Source organism: Phytophthora parasitica (assembly GCF_000247585.1).
Source record: "Phytophthora parasitica INRA-310 unplaced genomic scaffold supercont2.3, whole genome shotgun sequence".
In the NCBI taxonomy this organism is placed as follows: domain Eukaryota; phylum Oomycota; class Peronosporomycetes; order Peronosporales; family Peronosporaceae; genus Phytophthora; species Phytophthora nicotianae.
In genome coordinates, this window is record NW_008648989.1 from 2663348 (window position 1) to 2679154 (window position 15807).

The 15807-nt window shown below is 49.5% G+C and overlaps 6 protein-coding genes across 6 annotated transcripts in view; 4 read left to right on the plus strand and 2 right to left on the minus strand.

The window, feature by feature from the left end:
- Positions 1 to 2152: 2152 nt before the first annotated feature.
- On the plus strand, positions 2153 to 2771 carry PPTG_21163 (hypothetical protein; the record flags this gene model as incomplete). The annotated part of the gene is made up of 2 exons (XM_008895616.1): positions 2153 to 2180; positions 2680 to 2771. The coding sequence occupies 2 exons, from the start codon at positions 2153 to 2155 to the stop codon at positions 2769 to 2771; spliced, it is 120 nt and encodes a 39-aa protein (XP_008893864.1).
- Positions 2772 to 5066: 2295 nt separating this feature from the next.
- On the minus strand, positions 5067 to 6731 carry PPTG_01983 (NAK/BIKE protein kinase). The gene is made up of 2 exons (XM_008895378.1): positions 6240 to 6731; positions 5067 to 6183 (listed from the first exon to the last, which is right to left on the minus strand). The coding sequence occupies exons 1-2, from the start codon at positions 6641 to 6643 to the stop codon at positions 5088 to 5090; spliced, it is 1500 nt and encodes a 499-aa protein (XP_008893626.1). The 5' UTR covers positions 6644 to 6731; the 3' UTR covers positions 5067 to 5087.
- Positions 6732 to 6827: 96 nt separating this feature from the next.
- Positions 6828 to 9392, minus strand: PPTG_01984 (hypothetical protein). The gene is made up of 2 exons (XM_008895379.1): positions 7633 to 9392; positions 6828 to 7554 (listed from the first exon to the last, which is right to left on the minus strand). The coding sequence occupies exons 1-2, from the start codon at positions 9247 to 9249 to the stop codon at positions 6937 to 6939; spliced, it is 2235 nt and encodes a 744-aa protein (XP_008893627.1). The 5' UTR covers positions 9250 to 9392; the 3' UTR covers positions 6828 to 6936.
- Positions 9393 to 9782: 390 nt separating this feature from the next.
- PPTG_21164 (hypothetical protein) lies at positions 9783 to 9956 on the plus strand (the record flags this gene model as incomplete). Its single annotated transcript, XM_008895617.1, has 1 exon — positions 9783 to 9956. One exon carries the CDS (start codon positions 9783 to 9785, stop codon positions 9954 to 9956), a length of 174 nt encoding a protein of 57 aa, XP_008893865.1.
- Positions 9957 to 10455: 499 nt separating this feature from the next.
- On the plus strand, positions 10456 to 12970 carry PPTG_01986 (TKL protein kinase; the record flags this gene model as incomplete). Its single annotated transcript, XM_008895380.1, has 4 exons — positions 10456 to 10805; positions 10866 to 10928; positions 10999 to 11064; positions 11137 to 12970. 4 exons carry the CDS (start codon positions 10456 to 10458, stop codon positions 12968 to 12970), a joined length of 2313 nt encoding a protein of 770 aa, XP_008893628.1.
- Positions 12971 to 13543: 573 nt separating this feature from the next.
- Positions 13544 to 15807, plus strand: part of PPTG_01987 (TKL protein kinase) — a gene marked incomplete at its 5' end in the record, with an annotated part of 5832 nt that continues 3568 nt past the window's right edge. The window contains 3 exons of the mRNA XM_008895381.1: positions 13544 to 13893; positions 13956 to 14021; positions 14083 to 15753. Of these exons, the coding sequence (XP_008893629.1) occupies positions 13544 to 13893; positions 13956 to 14021; positions 14083 to 15753 (2087 nt within the window). The remainder of the gene's footprint in view (positions 13894 to 13955; positions 14022 to 14082; positions 15754 to 15807) is intronic.

Below are 15807 nucleotides of genomic sequence, written 5' to 3' on the forward strand. Positions count from 1 at the left end.
TGAGTGGAAATTCGGTTCTGTTATTTGTGGTTCCGTCTTGGCGAGACGCAGGATGGCGGGGTGGCGTTGTGTGGATACTCTTCAGGCTACGCACCAGATAGGTCGTCGATATCGATCGACTAGGGGTGTGGTTATTCCTTTACGGGGGGGGTCTTGTTTTGTTCCTTGCGAGGCTTGACCGCTTCCTATAGCGGGGGAGTTGCCGGCTTCAAGGTAAGCGTCTGGATAAGCTTGTTTGGGTGTGTTATGCCTGCCGGTGGACTCGAAGCTTGCTAGGAGGGTTCATCCGGCAAGGCCAAGAGAGTGTGTGTATCGGCCGATTATATATCGGAAGTTTAGGTGACGGCTTTACTGTGCCTATTTGCACGTGTTGGGAGAGCGAGTTGCCTTTCGTATATTCTTCCAGCCGAGTGTTGAACACTCGGCGCCCTCGTAAAAGGCTCACCCGTGCCTGATACCCTTCCGCTGTTGGGACCACGAGGATTCATAACACCTACTAGCTTTGCTCGTGCTAGTAGCGTGTTCTTATTTTTACTGGTTGGCCTATACAAGCGATTTGCAGGTCCAGTCTGTCCCGGCGCTAGGGCAGAAGCTGGATCTTCAGATCACGTTCGTTTCCCGCTCTGGTAGGCATATTGTTGTGGATTTATCCGCCGCCTCCCCACTCGCGCTCTTTTTTTTTTCTACATGTCAGCACAGACGATCCGCGGTAGTCGCGCTGGGAGTCCCAAATTTTTTTCTGTTTAAGGGTATTCCTATCCAGAATGAATAACAAAATTATATCCGAGCATATTCATCTTGACACATGCACAAATTTATTAATAGATGTAGCTCGTTATTGGTGTACCATTTCGTCTTGCTCTCCTATTGTTAGTTGCCTCGCCACACCAAGCAACACTCCTCTCAAGACCAGCCAGCCCTCCTCATGTGCACCAACACTCAACGACGGCTGTACAAAAATGCTAGCACTATGCTAACATCCCTAACTTGTCCCAAACAGAGCTAGAATCATGGGCTAGCAGAATCTACAATCTTCCTCTGGTTTCATGACAGACAATGATCTGATTGCCATTAATGCACAGAAAAGCGCTGGCGTCACCTCCGGTCTCGCTGTTGGCTACAGAATAGCGCCATCATAAACTCGACAAGATGGGTTTCATCGCCATTGACGAGGCGATTAGACTAAAGGCAGAACGCTTTTCCGCGGTTCTAAAGCTCGAGTCACGCCCAAAGTGGGCAAAAGGATAGGCTTCATCGATTCAACATCGGATGTGGCAACATGGCACTTGTGCAGTTGTGACTTCTTACATAGTTAAGCACCCCAGAATAGGAATATTTAATTTCAAATGTACGCTATTTTACGATTGAGGGGTGAGAGGGATTAATATATTGTATGCGACGTATCAACAAGGAACCACTAATTTATTGCTATTGAGGAAGTATTCCAAGACTAGGGATTACTACCGAGGATATCGTCTGTACCGTTGTGGTAGCACATTGCTGTGGCTCCGACGAGTAAGGACCGGAAATGTTGCCGCTACGTGTGGATGAGCGGTACAACGACGAACAGAATTTAACTGCCGCCAGTTAACTGCCAATAAACGCCCAAAACTGCAGATGTGAAGAACCGACCAATCAAAGCACAGTACTACTTAATATTAGCCAATCACACAAGACCACCATCTCGTTAATTCCTAGCCTCTCAGTCCGTAAAATGGAGGCAGCCACAACACGGGACAAGAAGGACGAAGTGCTTTGCACGCAGAGTTAGCAGCCGTGGACGCTCTGATTGCTGCAGATACGATTAGCGGGAAGAAGTGCCACAAGCACTACAGCTTTAGGACGAAGCGAGAGGTACTGCAAGCCACAGTTGGCATGAGTGAGAGCGATACTGCTCGCTCGCAAGGTGCCCCGCGGTGGACCATTAGCGACTAGCGAAAGAAGAAAGAGGAGATCTTCGCCTTAGAAGGGAACGAGAAGACACTCTCGAGAGCACCGGGCCAGCCCGAGAGCGTGCTGTTTGGGATGGAGCTGATCACTTACATGAAGGACACCAGGCGTTACTGTCTACCTCTTACGACACGCTCTATGGCCGCTATTGTGCGCGATAGTTACTCCGCGTGGATGCTACTGTACGTCAGAGACAAGAAATATGAGTCACCGCTTCGGCTGCTTCGGCGGTTCGCATACCGCCACTGGTTTGTGCAGCAAACACCTAGCGGGTTAAACATGCTATTCAACTGTCACGATTGCTCTACAACTGTATTTTTCGCCACTAAAACCGATTATGTGCTCTTCATGTGTACTAGGAAACGTCGACGATCTTGCAGCCATTCAACTAGCGTTCGCCGTCAAATTTAACGAGAGTTTTGGTTCATACCAAGTGCTATCTTCAATACCGACGAAATCGGTATATATTATGACACTCCGCCGTCGAAAATCCTGTTACCAAAAGCTAAAGAAGCAAAACTATCTGCTCAACAAAAGCACTCGGCGAGAATGACAGCCGTTTGCACTTGGGGCTCTGTAAAATTGTCACTGCTTTTTTATTGTAAGAAGCACCCCAAATGGCCCAAATGGCACTATTAAAGATGAGGAACTTTCAACTTACTCAAAAGGTGCGATGCAGATTATATTTTCAAATTAATTTTTAATGTTACAATTGTCATGTGTTATCAGGCCATGTTTACGCTGTTCAAAAGAAGGCCTGGATGGACAAACGGGTGTGGGCTTTCTACCTGCGTTCGCTCCTCCACGACTACATTTCCTAGCCATCTGTCCTCCTCGTAGACTACCTTGAGGGCCACGTTTCCGCAGCATCTGATAAAATTGTTGTAGAAACTCCATCTCCGTATGCCAGCCGTTAGACGTAGGAATAGTGGGTCTTCTGAAGTCAAAGCTACGAGCTTTGCGGTTGGAAGAAACGGACAGGGCCACAACCTTGCACTAGAAGAGGGTGTCCACCATCAAACGAACCATCCGAGCGTGGGAGTCTATTAAAACCACCACCATGACCAAAGCTGTAAACAAAGCACTCGACAGTAAATTTTAGCTACAAAATATAACTGCCTTCATTGCGCTAAAATTTCGATAATACATATCTAAAACTAAACTATTTTGTCCAACGCGAGTAGTACGATCTGGGCTGACTCGCTTTTCTTATTCTGCTTAACTGTCGGTTCAACAATTCAGTGCTGACTGTTGCATTCTGTTCGTCGCTGTACAAGCGCTAACGCAATAAATGACAATTCAATGCCTTCCGAAGAAGTCAAAGCGTGATATAGAGTATGAATAGGAAGGAGCAAAACCAATACAACCGTATAAACGCTGTTATTATATTGTTTTGCTTATTGCTCGCGCAATATCGCCGAACCGTAAGAAACTTGCTTACCACTGGAAGACAACCGACGATTGCTGGATTCCACGCGGGACGTCTGGTCCGTGCTGCGCCAAGATCGGTTCATTGAAATTTCGCGCAATTCGCTCCTCAATCCAGATGGAGACCCAAGAGCAACGACAGACAGAGCATGGAAGTTTCGTAAAGTGTAGAAGTGCTCCAGAAGACTTTCGAACGTGGGTATATGGCACCATCGCACTTAGCGTTCGATGAAGCGATGTTACCGAGCTGGATGTCGCTCAACAAAATGCGCGCCTATATAATAGATAAACCACATAATTGTGGCACCAGGTTCTTCGCGCTGTGCAGTGCGGTGACCGCGTACTGCATTGGGTACGTTTTGATTTTGGGTCTAGTATTTCTTATGCATTTATGCAGGTTCACAGTATATTGTGGTAAGAAAGAACACTCGAGTGACACGCACAAGACGGACATGAAATCAGACCCTGCCGCAGTTGTACGAAATTTACTTGCTGTTTGGCGGCTCGCCGTAGACTCCACTCTCGCGTCGTCCTGCAGTAGGCTGCTTCCAGTCGGTTCGTTCACTTGGAAGAAAGTCTCCTGCTCCCCGTCACTGCCCTTCGGTGTAGTCGTCATGCTTCTTCTTCGTTCAGTCGATGTTGCTCCACCCGCAACTAAAGATATCTTTGTAGTAGGTTTCGAACACTACGAAGGAAGCTGGCGCTTCCTGGCAAACCAAAGCTCTGTTGTTGGTTCTAGGTTTGTTTCTAAGTGATCTCAGCGGCCATTCGGTTGGCCTCGGTGGTTACTTAACCTACATCCTATTGTTCTTATCTGCTGCCAGCTTGGTGCTGTCCGCCCGTCGACATCGCCCGGTGAATGGGCTAGGCTTGCTCTGTTCGCCCGCCACTATACTGGGTCACAATTTCGAAATGCTAGAAAAATATTTCGTTGAGTTTCAGTGAAAGACTCCCGCATATAATCATTCCAACACGGCTAATTTTCTCTACTCATTGTGCTACTTGCTTTGTACGAATAATTAGTGATAGCCTGCTGCCCTAATACTCATAACAAACGGTTCATCGTTTTTATCTTCACTACTTTATTGATCTTGCAGCCCGGAGTGCTCTCAAAGTTTGTAGTGTTGTTCGAGCACCACAACAATTTTTTTTTACTTGATATGTATCTGTATCGTTGTAGGAAGTCATTTATCAAAGTTAGAATTGCTCCTAAATAGCTATGTTAAAATGGTCTCATACGCATGGAATTCAGCTAAAAGACATTATGGTCAACTACCGGAACGTTTTACATGTAAGTTTATCTTTCAGTTAGACTACTCCAGAATATAGTTGCATTATATCCAATCTCGAGCATAATGAACTAAAATGCATTTTATTCGCTCTCTGTTTGCTCTCAAACTATCTATGATAGTATTTTACAATGCGCATTACATTGATCAAACTGGAGGTTTAGTCTTTATAGAGAAGCAATTAGGAATGTCAAAACCAAAAAATTAAGGATAAATCGATAAACGAAACGGTGGTAAAAAGGATAAAATCCTCCCGAAGCGACCGGAGGGACCTCGACAAACGCGACCAAACATTAATTACCGCCGAGTAGCAGCGGCCCTCGGATGCAAGCCTCACACAACGCACGTATAGTTAAAAAAAAATCATTAATATCATCAAATATTCAGATTGATGCGGATGCATTCTGCGAAGTTGCTGTGCTAAAACGGGTTGGACGAATGGTACCCCTGGCTACTGTGGGCGCTACCACCCCACATCTGTTGTGGGAATTTCTGTTGTTGTCCCTGTTGTGGCAACCCGCCATAAAGTAGAGCAGGGGGTGGGGCGTCAATCTCTGCAAACGGATCTACTTCTGGAGCCTTCGACATCATACTCGGGGCAGGAGCAGGGATCCCTTGAGCAGGAGGTGCATCGAAGTCAAAGACACTCGCCGGAGGGGCAACAGGAGCCTGTTGCATGGCCGAAATAGCGAACGGATCGACCTTTGTCGGACTTGAAGCAAAACCGTCGTTACCTCCGCTTTGACCAAACGAACTTGGCGACGGGAAGCTCGCAAAATCAGCGAAGCCATCTGTGGGTGCCGTCCAAGTTGTGTCAAATGCACTTGGTGCAGCCTTTGCGGATGGTGGTTTACTGTTTGAAATGGTGGGGTTGAAGTCCATATTCAACAGATCCGCAGCGTCCGAGGTCTTGGTTGCAACGGTTTCCTTTCTCGCTTCAGTCTTCTTAGTTGTTGCAGCTGAAGGCTTCTCCGCTTCGGGCTTGGCCTTTTCTTTCTTCTTCGTCACGCCGCGCCACGGTGGAAGAGGACGACCACAAATGACCTCATCAATGCACTCCATAACGTGCTCGATGGTCGCGCGCTTGTCAACGTCAGAAGTTAGCATGCGAGCAATAATAGCGTGCACATCCGGTGAATACGGGGAGTTCGATGGGATCGTGTAGCGGTCGGTGCGCAGTCCTTCGAGCGGGAATGGTGACTTGAAAAACGCCATGCTGTACAGGATACAGCCCATCGCCCAGACATCCACCGCCTCAGTGAGTTCCCCAGAGCCGAACATCGCAGTGCCTTCCACGTCTGCTAACTCAGGTGAACGGTACATGGCCGTTGTGCGTTTGGACACGTTGTCGGATTCGCGCATGCGGTCCGCTTTAGTGGCGAGCGACTGAGGGCCTTCCACACAAGACCCGAAGTCGCACAACTTGTACACATTCTCCTTACCCAACAGAAAGTTCTCTAGTTTAAGATCGCGATGCGCAATGGGGGGTTTCTGAGCGTGCAGCATCGCCACAGGCCTGTAGTTGCAACAAGTTAATGAGTTTTTCTAACAAAAATATCGTAGTTTACGTACTCGCAAAGACTTTTAAACGTACGCAGCAGCTCGTGCTGTGCGAAACGTTTAGCGCCCATCTTGACCATGTTTTCTTGGAGGTGTCCTCCGGGACAGTACTCCATGAGGATGAAGACCTCAGTCTTGTCACCACGAGCCTTGTTGGTTTGCGAAGCCACGAACTGCACCACTTGTGGGTGGCTCAGTCGCTGGTGCAGCCGAATCTCGCTGGCAATCCAATCCGCCGTCTGCTCGTTGTGAGCTACAAGACGCTTCAACACGAGCGGTGACGCTGTAGGAGGCGCCCGGACGTCCTTGACCAGGAAGATGAAGGACGAACCTCCTTCACCAAGGTATTGCACAGCCTCCACCTCGTGGCGACCAACCACCATGCGTTTGCCTACTTGCTGCTGCACGTTGCCCATGCTGAATAAAAAGATTGAAAACAAAAAGCTTGTCGAAGCACCAGCGAGGAAAATAAAGCTCTGAGACCAAAGCTGCTCTCGACGTCGCTTCATTCCAAAAACTGCCATTGCAGTGCACGTTTAAAATAGATTTCCGTCCTTGATTCTATTTTAATTTGATAATAAGTTGCAGCGAAAAACTACCCAGTCAAGTTGAAATATACTTCGAAGTAGTACTTACGTAAAGGGTTCTAAACTTTAAACCGGAACACAAATTTACGTCAATTAAAATATTTACTGACGAGGAATTCAACTTAGGGCGTATTGATGCCTGTCAGCGGAGCTAGTGAGTGACGACGAAATGTGGTGCGTCTTCGAAAAGGTTGTCGCGGTTCAGCCGCCTCCTTGCCTTCCACATCAATATCCTCTGGCTCGGGTATTGGTCGACGAAGCTTTTGCAGTTGCGGCAGGTTGTTCTTGAGGGCTGCAGTCGATTTGTACGGGGAACGCGGGTCGAACTGGCCACCTCTGGGACTCAATACACGTGCACCCAAGGGTATGGCTTCGTCAAGACTAGGAGCGGGATTGTTGTTTAGAAGCTGGTTGCTACTCGAGCTGGAGGTGTCAAGAGTATCGGTTCCGCGTCGACGAGGTGAACCCAGACGTGTGTCCGCGGCATTAGACGGCGAGAGAGTGGATGAAACATTGGACTGTGGAGGTGACAACGTCCCATACATGGACTTCCCACTGCCACTGCTGCTGCGGTTGGCATCAAACAGCAGTGTGGTATCCTCGCGAGAGCGACGTAGCAGCTCGTCCGATCCATACAAGTCAGGACTGGTGTACGAAGTGACCATGTCTTCGCCATCTTCCTCTTGCTCGTATCCAACAAAATCGCATAGATCAACTGAGCTAGCCGAGTGTGACGAAAGCTGCGATAATCGTAAGTAAAAAGCGAAAAAAAAAGGTAAAAAATGGAAGAACAAAGCAAAAAAAAAACAAGAACGTACCGAGCTCGTGACGCGGCGGTGGCAAGTTATTACTGTAGTTGCTGTTGAAGCGATGCTTTCATTCGACGTGCGTAGTTCACTTTCCTTGACTGGACTGATCGTTGCACCTTCGTGATTGAGTCTTATGCTCGGGCTAAGCACCAGAGCTGTGGTCTTACGACGGCCTTTGAAATCATGATGCTTGGGTCCACTTAGCTTTTCTTCAAAGCTGTTGAGACAAGTTCGAGAAGCTCGAATTGCGGCTGTGAGACGTGGACTCGGTCTTATAGTCCGCTGTTCACTGATGCCGAGCGAAAGTGTACGCAAGAGTATCGGAGCTGGAGCCGGGAAGGCCAATTCGTCCTGATCCATGGCGTTCTTCTCACTCTTGATAGGTGACAAAGCCGGCGTTGACGCGGAGGGTTGACACTCACTATCGCTTGACATGAGATTCGTTCTCATCCATTCTTCTTGTTGCTGTTTCAGAAGTTGTTCTTCTTCGAATTTATGTTGCAAGATATTCTGCAACGACTCCTGTTGCTTGAGAATATCTCTCTGAGCCACAGGAGACGCAGGTGCTTGGAATTCCAGAGCTTTAGGCACCACTTGGACCGCAGGAGCTTTCCCAGCACTCGTCGGTGCAGCCGCAGCCATTTTCTTTGACACTTGGATACGAAGATCATCACGTCGTGACGTTGGTCGAGCACCTGCACTAATAGGAGGAGGCGGCACTCCAGCTATTAAACCAGACGCCGGAATAGGTAAACTATTTGGTGGTTGCTGGAACAGATTGTGTCGCTGTCGTAAAGAGGACGGCGATACAATTGGAGAACTGGAATACTCTAGAGGAGGAGGACGAGCGGGTTTCTCTGTATTTTCTTCCTCTGGCAGTTCCGGTCCCTGTATAAACCGCGTGCGAGGGCGATGGAACGAGTATGGGTGTCCGTGTTGATCCGGTGGTGATGGGGATCTCGCCGTCAATGTCGTTGTAGCAATGGAGTTCCTCTTCCTTCGCCATCTTGTTCCAGGAACTGGAGATGATGTGTATTCCGGAGGAGTTGCCATCGGTTGAACTGGTCCAGGCTCATTAAAATTTAGTCCCGATGTGTCAATCCGAGGCAGTCGCTGTTTGGCTTGTTGTGCTTTGGTGACAGATCCTGCTCCCCATGGAGTTGAAGCTCGACGCCGTGTCAGTCGTACAACATTATTTGCACCCGTTTCCACCTCTTGGTTAGTTTCAATAGGCGACACTTGTTCGTCTTCCTCTTCTGGGACTTCGATTTTACCCATTTTGAGACACAATTCAATCTCCGTTTGACCCAATTTCAACTTGTCCCCATCGTGCACCACTACTGCGTCATTGTGGACTTTGTGCTCATTATTGAGAATTGAGCCTCTTCTGCTGTGGTCGCTGTAGACCCAAACGCCTAATCCAGTGGTGCGTTCAAGTGTTCCATGGGTATCATCCACCCCACGGTCATCTCGAAACTTGAAATTGGCTTGTAATCCTGTACCTAGCACGATCCCGTTGCTTGCGTTTGGGTATAAAGGCTCTGTTTCGAGATCTTGGGTCTGTTGGTTGTTGTCGGGCGACCAACGCACCCGCAGCACGATCATGGACGGAGAAGCGCTCGGCATGCGCTGAGGAAGTCGAAGAGGGACTTGGAGAAGAGGAGGAAGCGGGTGAGGCGTGCTAACCGCCCGACTGGTCGATTTATTGACCGCTTTTTCGAAATGCCCTTGAGTTACTTGGCGTTTGTATGCTGATTACATGAAATGATTGCTGAAAAAGGTTTTTGACGTTTGTATCATGATTTTTTTTTCAAGTTGAAAATGCTCCAACTTTCTGAGAAAGTGTAGTGCAACTTTCTAGCGTTCATGTAACATTCTAGTGCACATGTAACTTTCTAGTTTTGAAAAATAAAATTTGCACTACGAATTTCGCAGTACTGGCTCAAGCTTTAGCGTGCACCGCGTAGTGAAAATGGTAAGGAATATCGTGACGCACAGTACTTGCTTCGCGCTGACAGACGCCAATAGCTTCACGGCATTGTGCGGACCGCACAGTGCGGTATGTCACTCCACAGACATTTACGAACGGCAACTGGAACAGGCAGGAAGCCCGATCGAGCACCGATACCGGTATTATACGCGTAGCAAGGCAAGCTCCTATGAGTGCGTTGCGCGGTGCAACTTGCACCTGCATCCGATCAGACCATGAGTGCTTTTTGCTTGAAGTGGCAGCAGATGCCCCGCTGGATCCGTGCGAAGACCGCATGTGCATCGCGCGCAAAACTTTGGCCAAGGACCGAATTGAGAACACCAGCGTTGATCATGTTGTGTAGATTCGCAATGTCCACGCTGGCACGTCCTCTGCAGGACATGCACTTTGTGAAGAGTCAGCAAAATCGAGTTGATCCCCAAAGCACGAGCCAAAGCGGCACCATGAAAGCGTAGCTTTTCAATTCCAAATGGTACACCAAGCAGTCCAGTTTCTTGTTGTGTGTCTCTGCGGGAACTCTGCGCATAAACGACAGGGAGGAAGTTGCTTCAGATGGGAAGTTCGGTCTTTTACGCATTTTGGATCGATTTTGAGCGATCCCAGCTGCTACGGCGGACGTGGCTATCCCCGCACAGTTCGCAATTCAGCGTGGCGCTCCTGGTCCCCGCTCCAGTCTCTTTCAGCGCCAAAACAGCACAACCGCTTCTCGCTTCACCGAGAACCTGCTGGCACCAGGAAGAACGCTAGCAACTTTCAGGCCAGCGGTGGACGCGAGCTGTTCGATTCAGAGTCACGCAGAGAGATCAACAGGTTTTTAACGGTCACATCGGAGACTTTCAGTCATGAGGAGGAGCAGATGGAGGAATCGCATGTTCGCGATGCTAGCGGCAGTACAGGTGGCGACAAATTTCGTCTTGGCGGCGTCGGTGACGGCGGATTCTTCGGACGGTAGTAGCAGTGGGTCGGGCAGTTTAGAGGCGCTCAAGGCGCAGCGTCAGGAATGTCTCGCGTCTCCACCGACTCAAATCACGTTGACACAGAGCGCGTCGTCGGCCAGCGCGGCGTATGTCATCTACAAGGACTGCGCCATCTTGACCATCCGCGCAGACACGCAGAGCGACGGCACCGCGTCCATGGACGCGTCTGGACAGAAGATTGAGATCGTCCAGAGCTTCCCCGAAGTCGACTCGCTGTAAGTATCGTCAATGCTCGGAGGTGCGGACGAAGTTAATAACGCTATTGTCGTGTACAGGGATCTATCGGGTAACAAGATCGGAGTTATTCAACAAGCCGACAGCACATCGATCTCGACATTGTAAGTGTGAAATTTGTGATAAATGGCAGCTTTTCAAGTAAAATATTCTGACTGGGTTGTGCTTGTACAGGGATATCTCCGAAAACGGTATTAAGGACATGACCAACATTTCGATTCCCAGCAGTGTCACTGTCCTGTACGGCGTGAATATCTTTGCTTTTTATTAATTTCTCAAAGTCTAATGTTATTTTTGTGTTGATTTTTTCAGGAATATGGACGATAATCAGCTTACGGCGTTATCGGAAGGCGATATCCCGGAAACCGTGACGTCCATTTCGATCCGAAACAACAGCATCACGTCCTTGCAGAGCTTCGTCATGAGCGACCAGGCCCAGTACATTGACTTGAGTGACAACTCGATGACAAAACTCTCGAGCTGGCAAATGCCGACAAGTTTGCAGTCTTTCAGGTGTCAGGACTGCGGCATCAAGATCATCGCCGGTGTGGTCTTTCCGACTGCCATGTCAACTTTCGATCTCACAGGCAGCAACGTGGAAACATTCGAGGTTGCCAACTCCAGCGTCGCGGCTCTCGAGGCAGTGGACGACCTCGTAGTCACGACAATTGGAGCCAACTGCAGTGACAGCCAAGCCACATCGCTAGTGGCTCGTTCGATGAATCTGTGCGTGCTTCCAGACGGATATTTCGACGCCAAGTACCTTGTAGGCGGGTCAGACTCCTCGACTGCTGGTAGTGGGCCCAACCCTGCTGTTGGGGGTGAAGGAGGAGGCGGTGGTGGTCTCAGTAATTGGATGATGCTGGCTATGATCTGCCTTGGAGCCATGATGGCCTGTATCCTCGGTGGTGTGGTGTTCGTCATCTTCCGGCGTAGACAAAAAGTTCGGGATGAAGAGCTGAAAGAAGCCGAAAACCTGGAATTTGACCCGGACGCTTCGTCCTCTTCCAAGGCGACTAAGTACATGCCTAGTCACTTGACTGGCATGTCAAGAACTGGCCGAACGGACTCAGTACCGGAGGCGATGCTGAGTGAATCGAATGCCAACTATGTGCTGAATGACATTCGCACAGACGACGATATTATGCAGTGCAGGCTACTGCAGGAAGAAGTTGTACGTGGGAAATTGTTGGCTAAAGGAGGCTACGGTGCAGTCTATCTGGCCACGTTCCAGAACGAGAAGGTTGTGACCAAGCAATTATTACCTGAACGTGCACGTGACAAGCGCTGGTTGGGCAGCTTCATGGACGAGATTCGTCTCTGTTCGACGTTGGATCACCCTAAAATTGTTCACTTTATCGGCGTAACTTGGAGCTCGATGATCGATATCTCTATGGTCATGGAGTACATGCCACGTGGGGATCTGAGTACCATGTTACAACAGCAACTACAGCGCGAACTCCGCGATGAATACGCTCGAGATGGCTACAGTTGGTTCCACTCGGTCGGTGAAGGACAAAACCTCAAGTGCAAGTCGCTTATTGCACTCGATATCGCCGAAGCTTTAGTCTATTTACATTCGTTTGAAAGTCCGATCATCCACCGAGATCTGAAGCCTAAGAATGTGCTGCTGAGCGACACGTGGGAAGCCAAACTCACGGACTTTGGCATCAGTCGGGAACTGGATGAAGATCAAACTATGACAGCAGAGATCGGCACAGTGTCCTGGATCGCTCCAGAGGTGCTACGTGGCGAGCATTACTCGGAAAAAGCCGACGTGTACTCCTTTGGCGTCATTTTGACAGAGCTGGACACATGTCGTCGGCCTTACTCGCAGGGTATCCCAGGCGAGAGCAACCGTGGCGGCAACAACAAGACGTCGAACACTCGCATTGCTGTGCTGGTTAGTGCTGGAACGTTGAGACCCGAAGTGCATGTGGATTGTCCTCGTAGTGTCCGTAACTTGGTGGACAAGTGCTTGGCGTTCGACCCGGAGGATCGACCGTCGGCTCTTCAAATTCACTACGAACTACGCAACTTGGAGCTGGGAGAAGAGGAGCTGTTGGCATCGGCGAGACGCATGACGCGGACGCAGTCAAAGAGCCTGGGGGCGAGTCATTCAGCCCACCCATTCCAATCTTCGTAAATCTTTGGGAAACGAGAGACCGTAAGCAGCTAAAAACTGCCTTTGAAGTTATTTAATGAAAAGATTTCTGATGTTCGTTACTAGAATGTTATTTTTTTTAACTCTGGAATTGTCGTCATGGGCGAGATCCAGCGCTAGATCCAGCGTGAGTCAAGCATGGTGGACTGTGGGCTATCTCGTGAATGCATTATGCTGCGGCAAATCGTACCAAGACCGACGTCTTTCTCCTTTTCGAGAAACCAAAGTTACGTCGATTAAGAAATTTGCTACATGTGTGAATACCGCGAGGTTGCGACTGGCGGCTGGAAACCCCGAGCGTTGCATGGCTCCGCCTGGTGTTGAAAGCCCGATGGCCTGCATTGTTCTGTTGGAAGGTGTCGAACCTGCTGTCCGATGTAACAATGGTGCAAATCTGGTGGACTGTGCCTGGAAGAAAACTTTCGGATGGGGAGCGGACTGTGCCTTGTGTCGTGCATCAAAAACCGAGCACTGTGTGAGGCTCAGTTTACTATTCGAACGTGATCTCGTTAGGTAGGAGTCTCGACGTCGGCCGGGTGGAGCGGGGGCGTGCTAATGAGACGACCACTCCATCGACACGGACTGGCGCCGCTTGTCGTGCTCTCAGCGGTTCTGGTTAGTCGGACAATTGCTCGAGTTTTCCAGACGGACGCATGTGAGAAGCCAGCGCCGACACTAGCAACTTTGCGACGGAGTGAGGATAGCGCGTCGAATGCTGAGGTTGTGTATCAAAACTGCACGGTGGTGAAAATCAGCTCCACGTCCAGCAACGGAACGACGACGATCGATGCCAGCAATTTGGAGATCGCAGCAATCTCGAGTTTCCCGGCCGTGACCACCGTCGTATTATCAGGAAACCAGGTCACCACTATCTATGAAGACACCGAGGCCACCGTCAAGACGTTGTACGTGGTACTACAGTACTCCCAGGTCCCTCTGTTCGTGTTGCTTATCTTCTTTATCGCAGGGACTTGTCGACGAATGGACTCAGCGCTTTGGACGCCTTATCAATCCCCAGCAGTGTCACCCGACTGTACGAATCGATTGATACACCAGAACGTGGTGCATTTTACTGACATCGTTACATGTAACAGGGTATTAGACAACAACTCGATTAAGAGTCTCGACGACGGAGAGATCCCGGATACTGTCACTACTTTGTCTTTGAAGAACAACGGCATCGTTGTCCTCACCAGCTTCACTTTCAGCGATACCCTCGTAGTGCTTGATACGAGTCAGAACACTATTCACGATCTGTCCAAGTGGCAAATGCCGACCCAGCTTCAGGTTTATTCATGTATCGACTGCGATATTGAGAAACTCTCGGGCGTGACGTTGCCATCCTCCGGTTCGCTGACTTCTCTCGATCTGGAAGGCAGCACCGTCGACTCTTTCGAGGTCGCAAACTCGAGCATGCCGCTTCTAGCAGGCCTAGGTTGGTTCAAACTGACAGTGTCAAGCTCCAGTTGTAGCGACTCAAGTGCCACTCAACAACAGGTGCAGACCGTACCTGTTTGTATCCTACCCGATGCAGTATACAACAGCAAGTTTGTGATCTCAGACTCAAATGGAACTCCTGGACCGCCTCCGAATGGCTCGGAGCCAATCGGTGCTAGTGCTTCCGAGACTACCGCTTCATCTGGCTGGATGTTAGTGGCGATGATTTCAGGCGCAGCGCTACTTTTAGTGGTCATTGGCGGTGCAGTGGGATATCTCGTGTTCCGGCATCGCCGCACAAACGAGAAATTCAAGGACTACACGGCGGACAGGAGCTCTGGATTTCGGTCTATAGCTGAAGCTCGTACCACCACGAACCCCACGACTCACACGTTCTTCGAACGGACATTAAATACGGGAAATATGGCAGCAGAAGAGCATTCCGATCTGGACGATACTCTTGTCAGTACGAAGCATCGAGGGATGAACAGCACCATGGCCTCTTCTACTTCCACTCATGTACCATTACCACTGTCCTTAGACAACGATATTCGCACGGATCAGGAGATGCGGGGCTTCCGTTTGATGCACGAAGAAGTGGTTCGAGGCAAGTTAATTGCCAAGGGAGGCTATGGTGCTGTATACAAAGCTACGTTCCGTGACAAGACTGTGGTTACCAAGCAACTCCTGCCAGAACGAGCTCGTGATCCGAGAATGTTGAACGACTTTATGGACGAAATCCGGACGTGTGCGTCGCTGGATCATCCGAAGATTGTGAGATTTATCGGCTTTACCTTCACTTCTCTAGTGGATCTCTCTGCAGTGTTTGAGTACATGCCCAATGGAGACCTCGCTACACTGCTACAGAAGCAACTTAAACGCGAGACGCGTGATCCATCGGCTCGTGACTCTTACGGCTGGTTCAGGTCTATGAAATCCAACAGAGGAGGCCTCAAATGCAAGTCTCTCGTAGCTCTCGACATCGCTGAAGCGCTCGTGTATCTACATTCCTTTGAGAGTCCTATGATTCATCGAGATCTCAAGCCGAACAACGTGTTGATGAGTGAGAAATGGGAAGCTAAACTCACGGACTTTGGAGTAAGTAAGGAACTCACAGAGGACCAGACGATGACTGCTGAGATCGGTACGATCTCCTGGATTGCACCCGAAGTGTTGCGTGGAGAACGGTATTCAGAGAAGGCGGATGTGTATTCTTTTGGCGTCATCATGACCGAGTTGGACACGTGTCGTCGACCGTACTCCGAAGGCGTCCCGACCGACAGCAACCGCGGTGGGAACATCAAACACACGAACGCTCGTATCGCTGTGTTAGTGAGTGCAGGCAAATTAAGACCGTCGCTGAGCCCGGACTGTCCTAACAG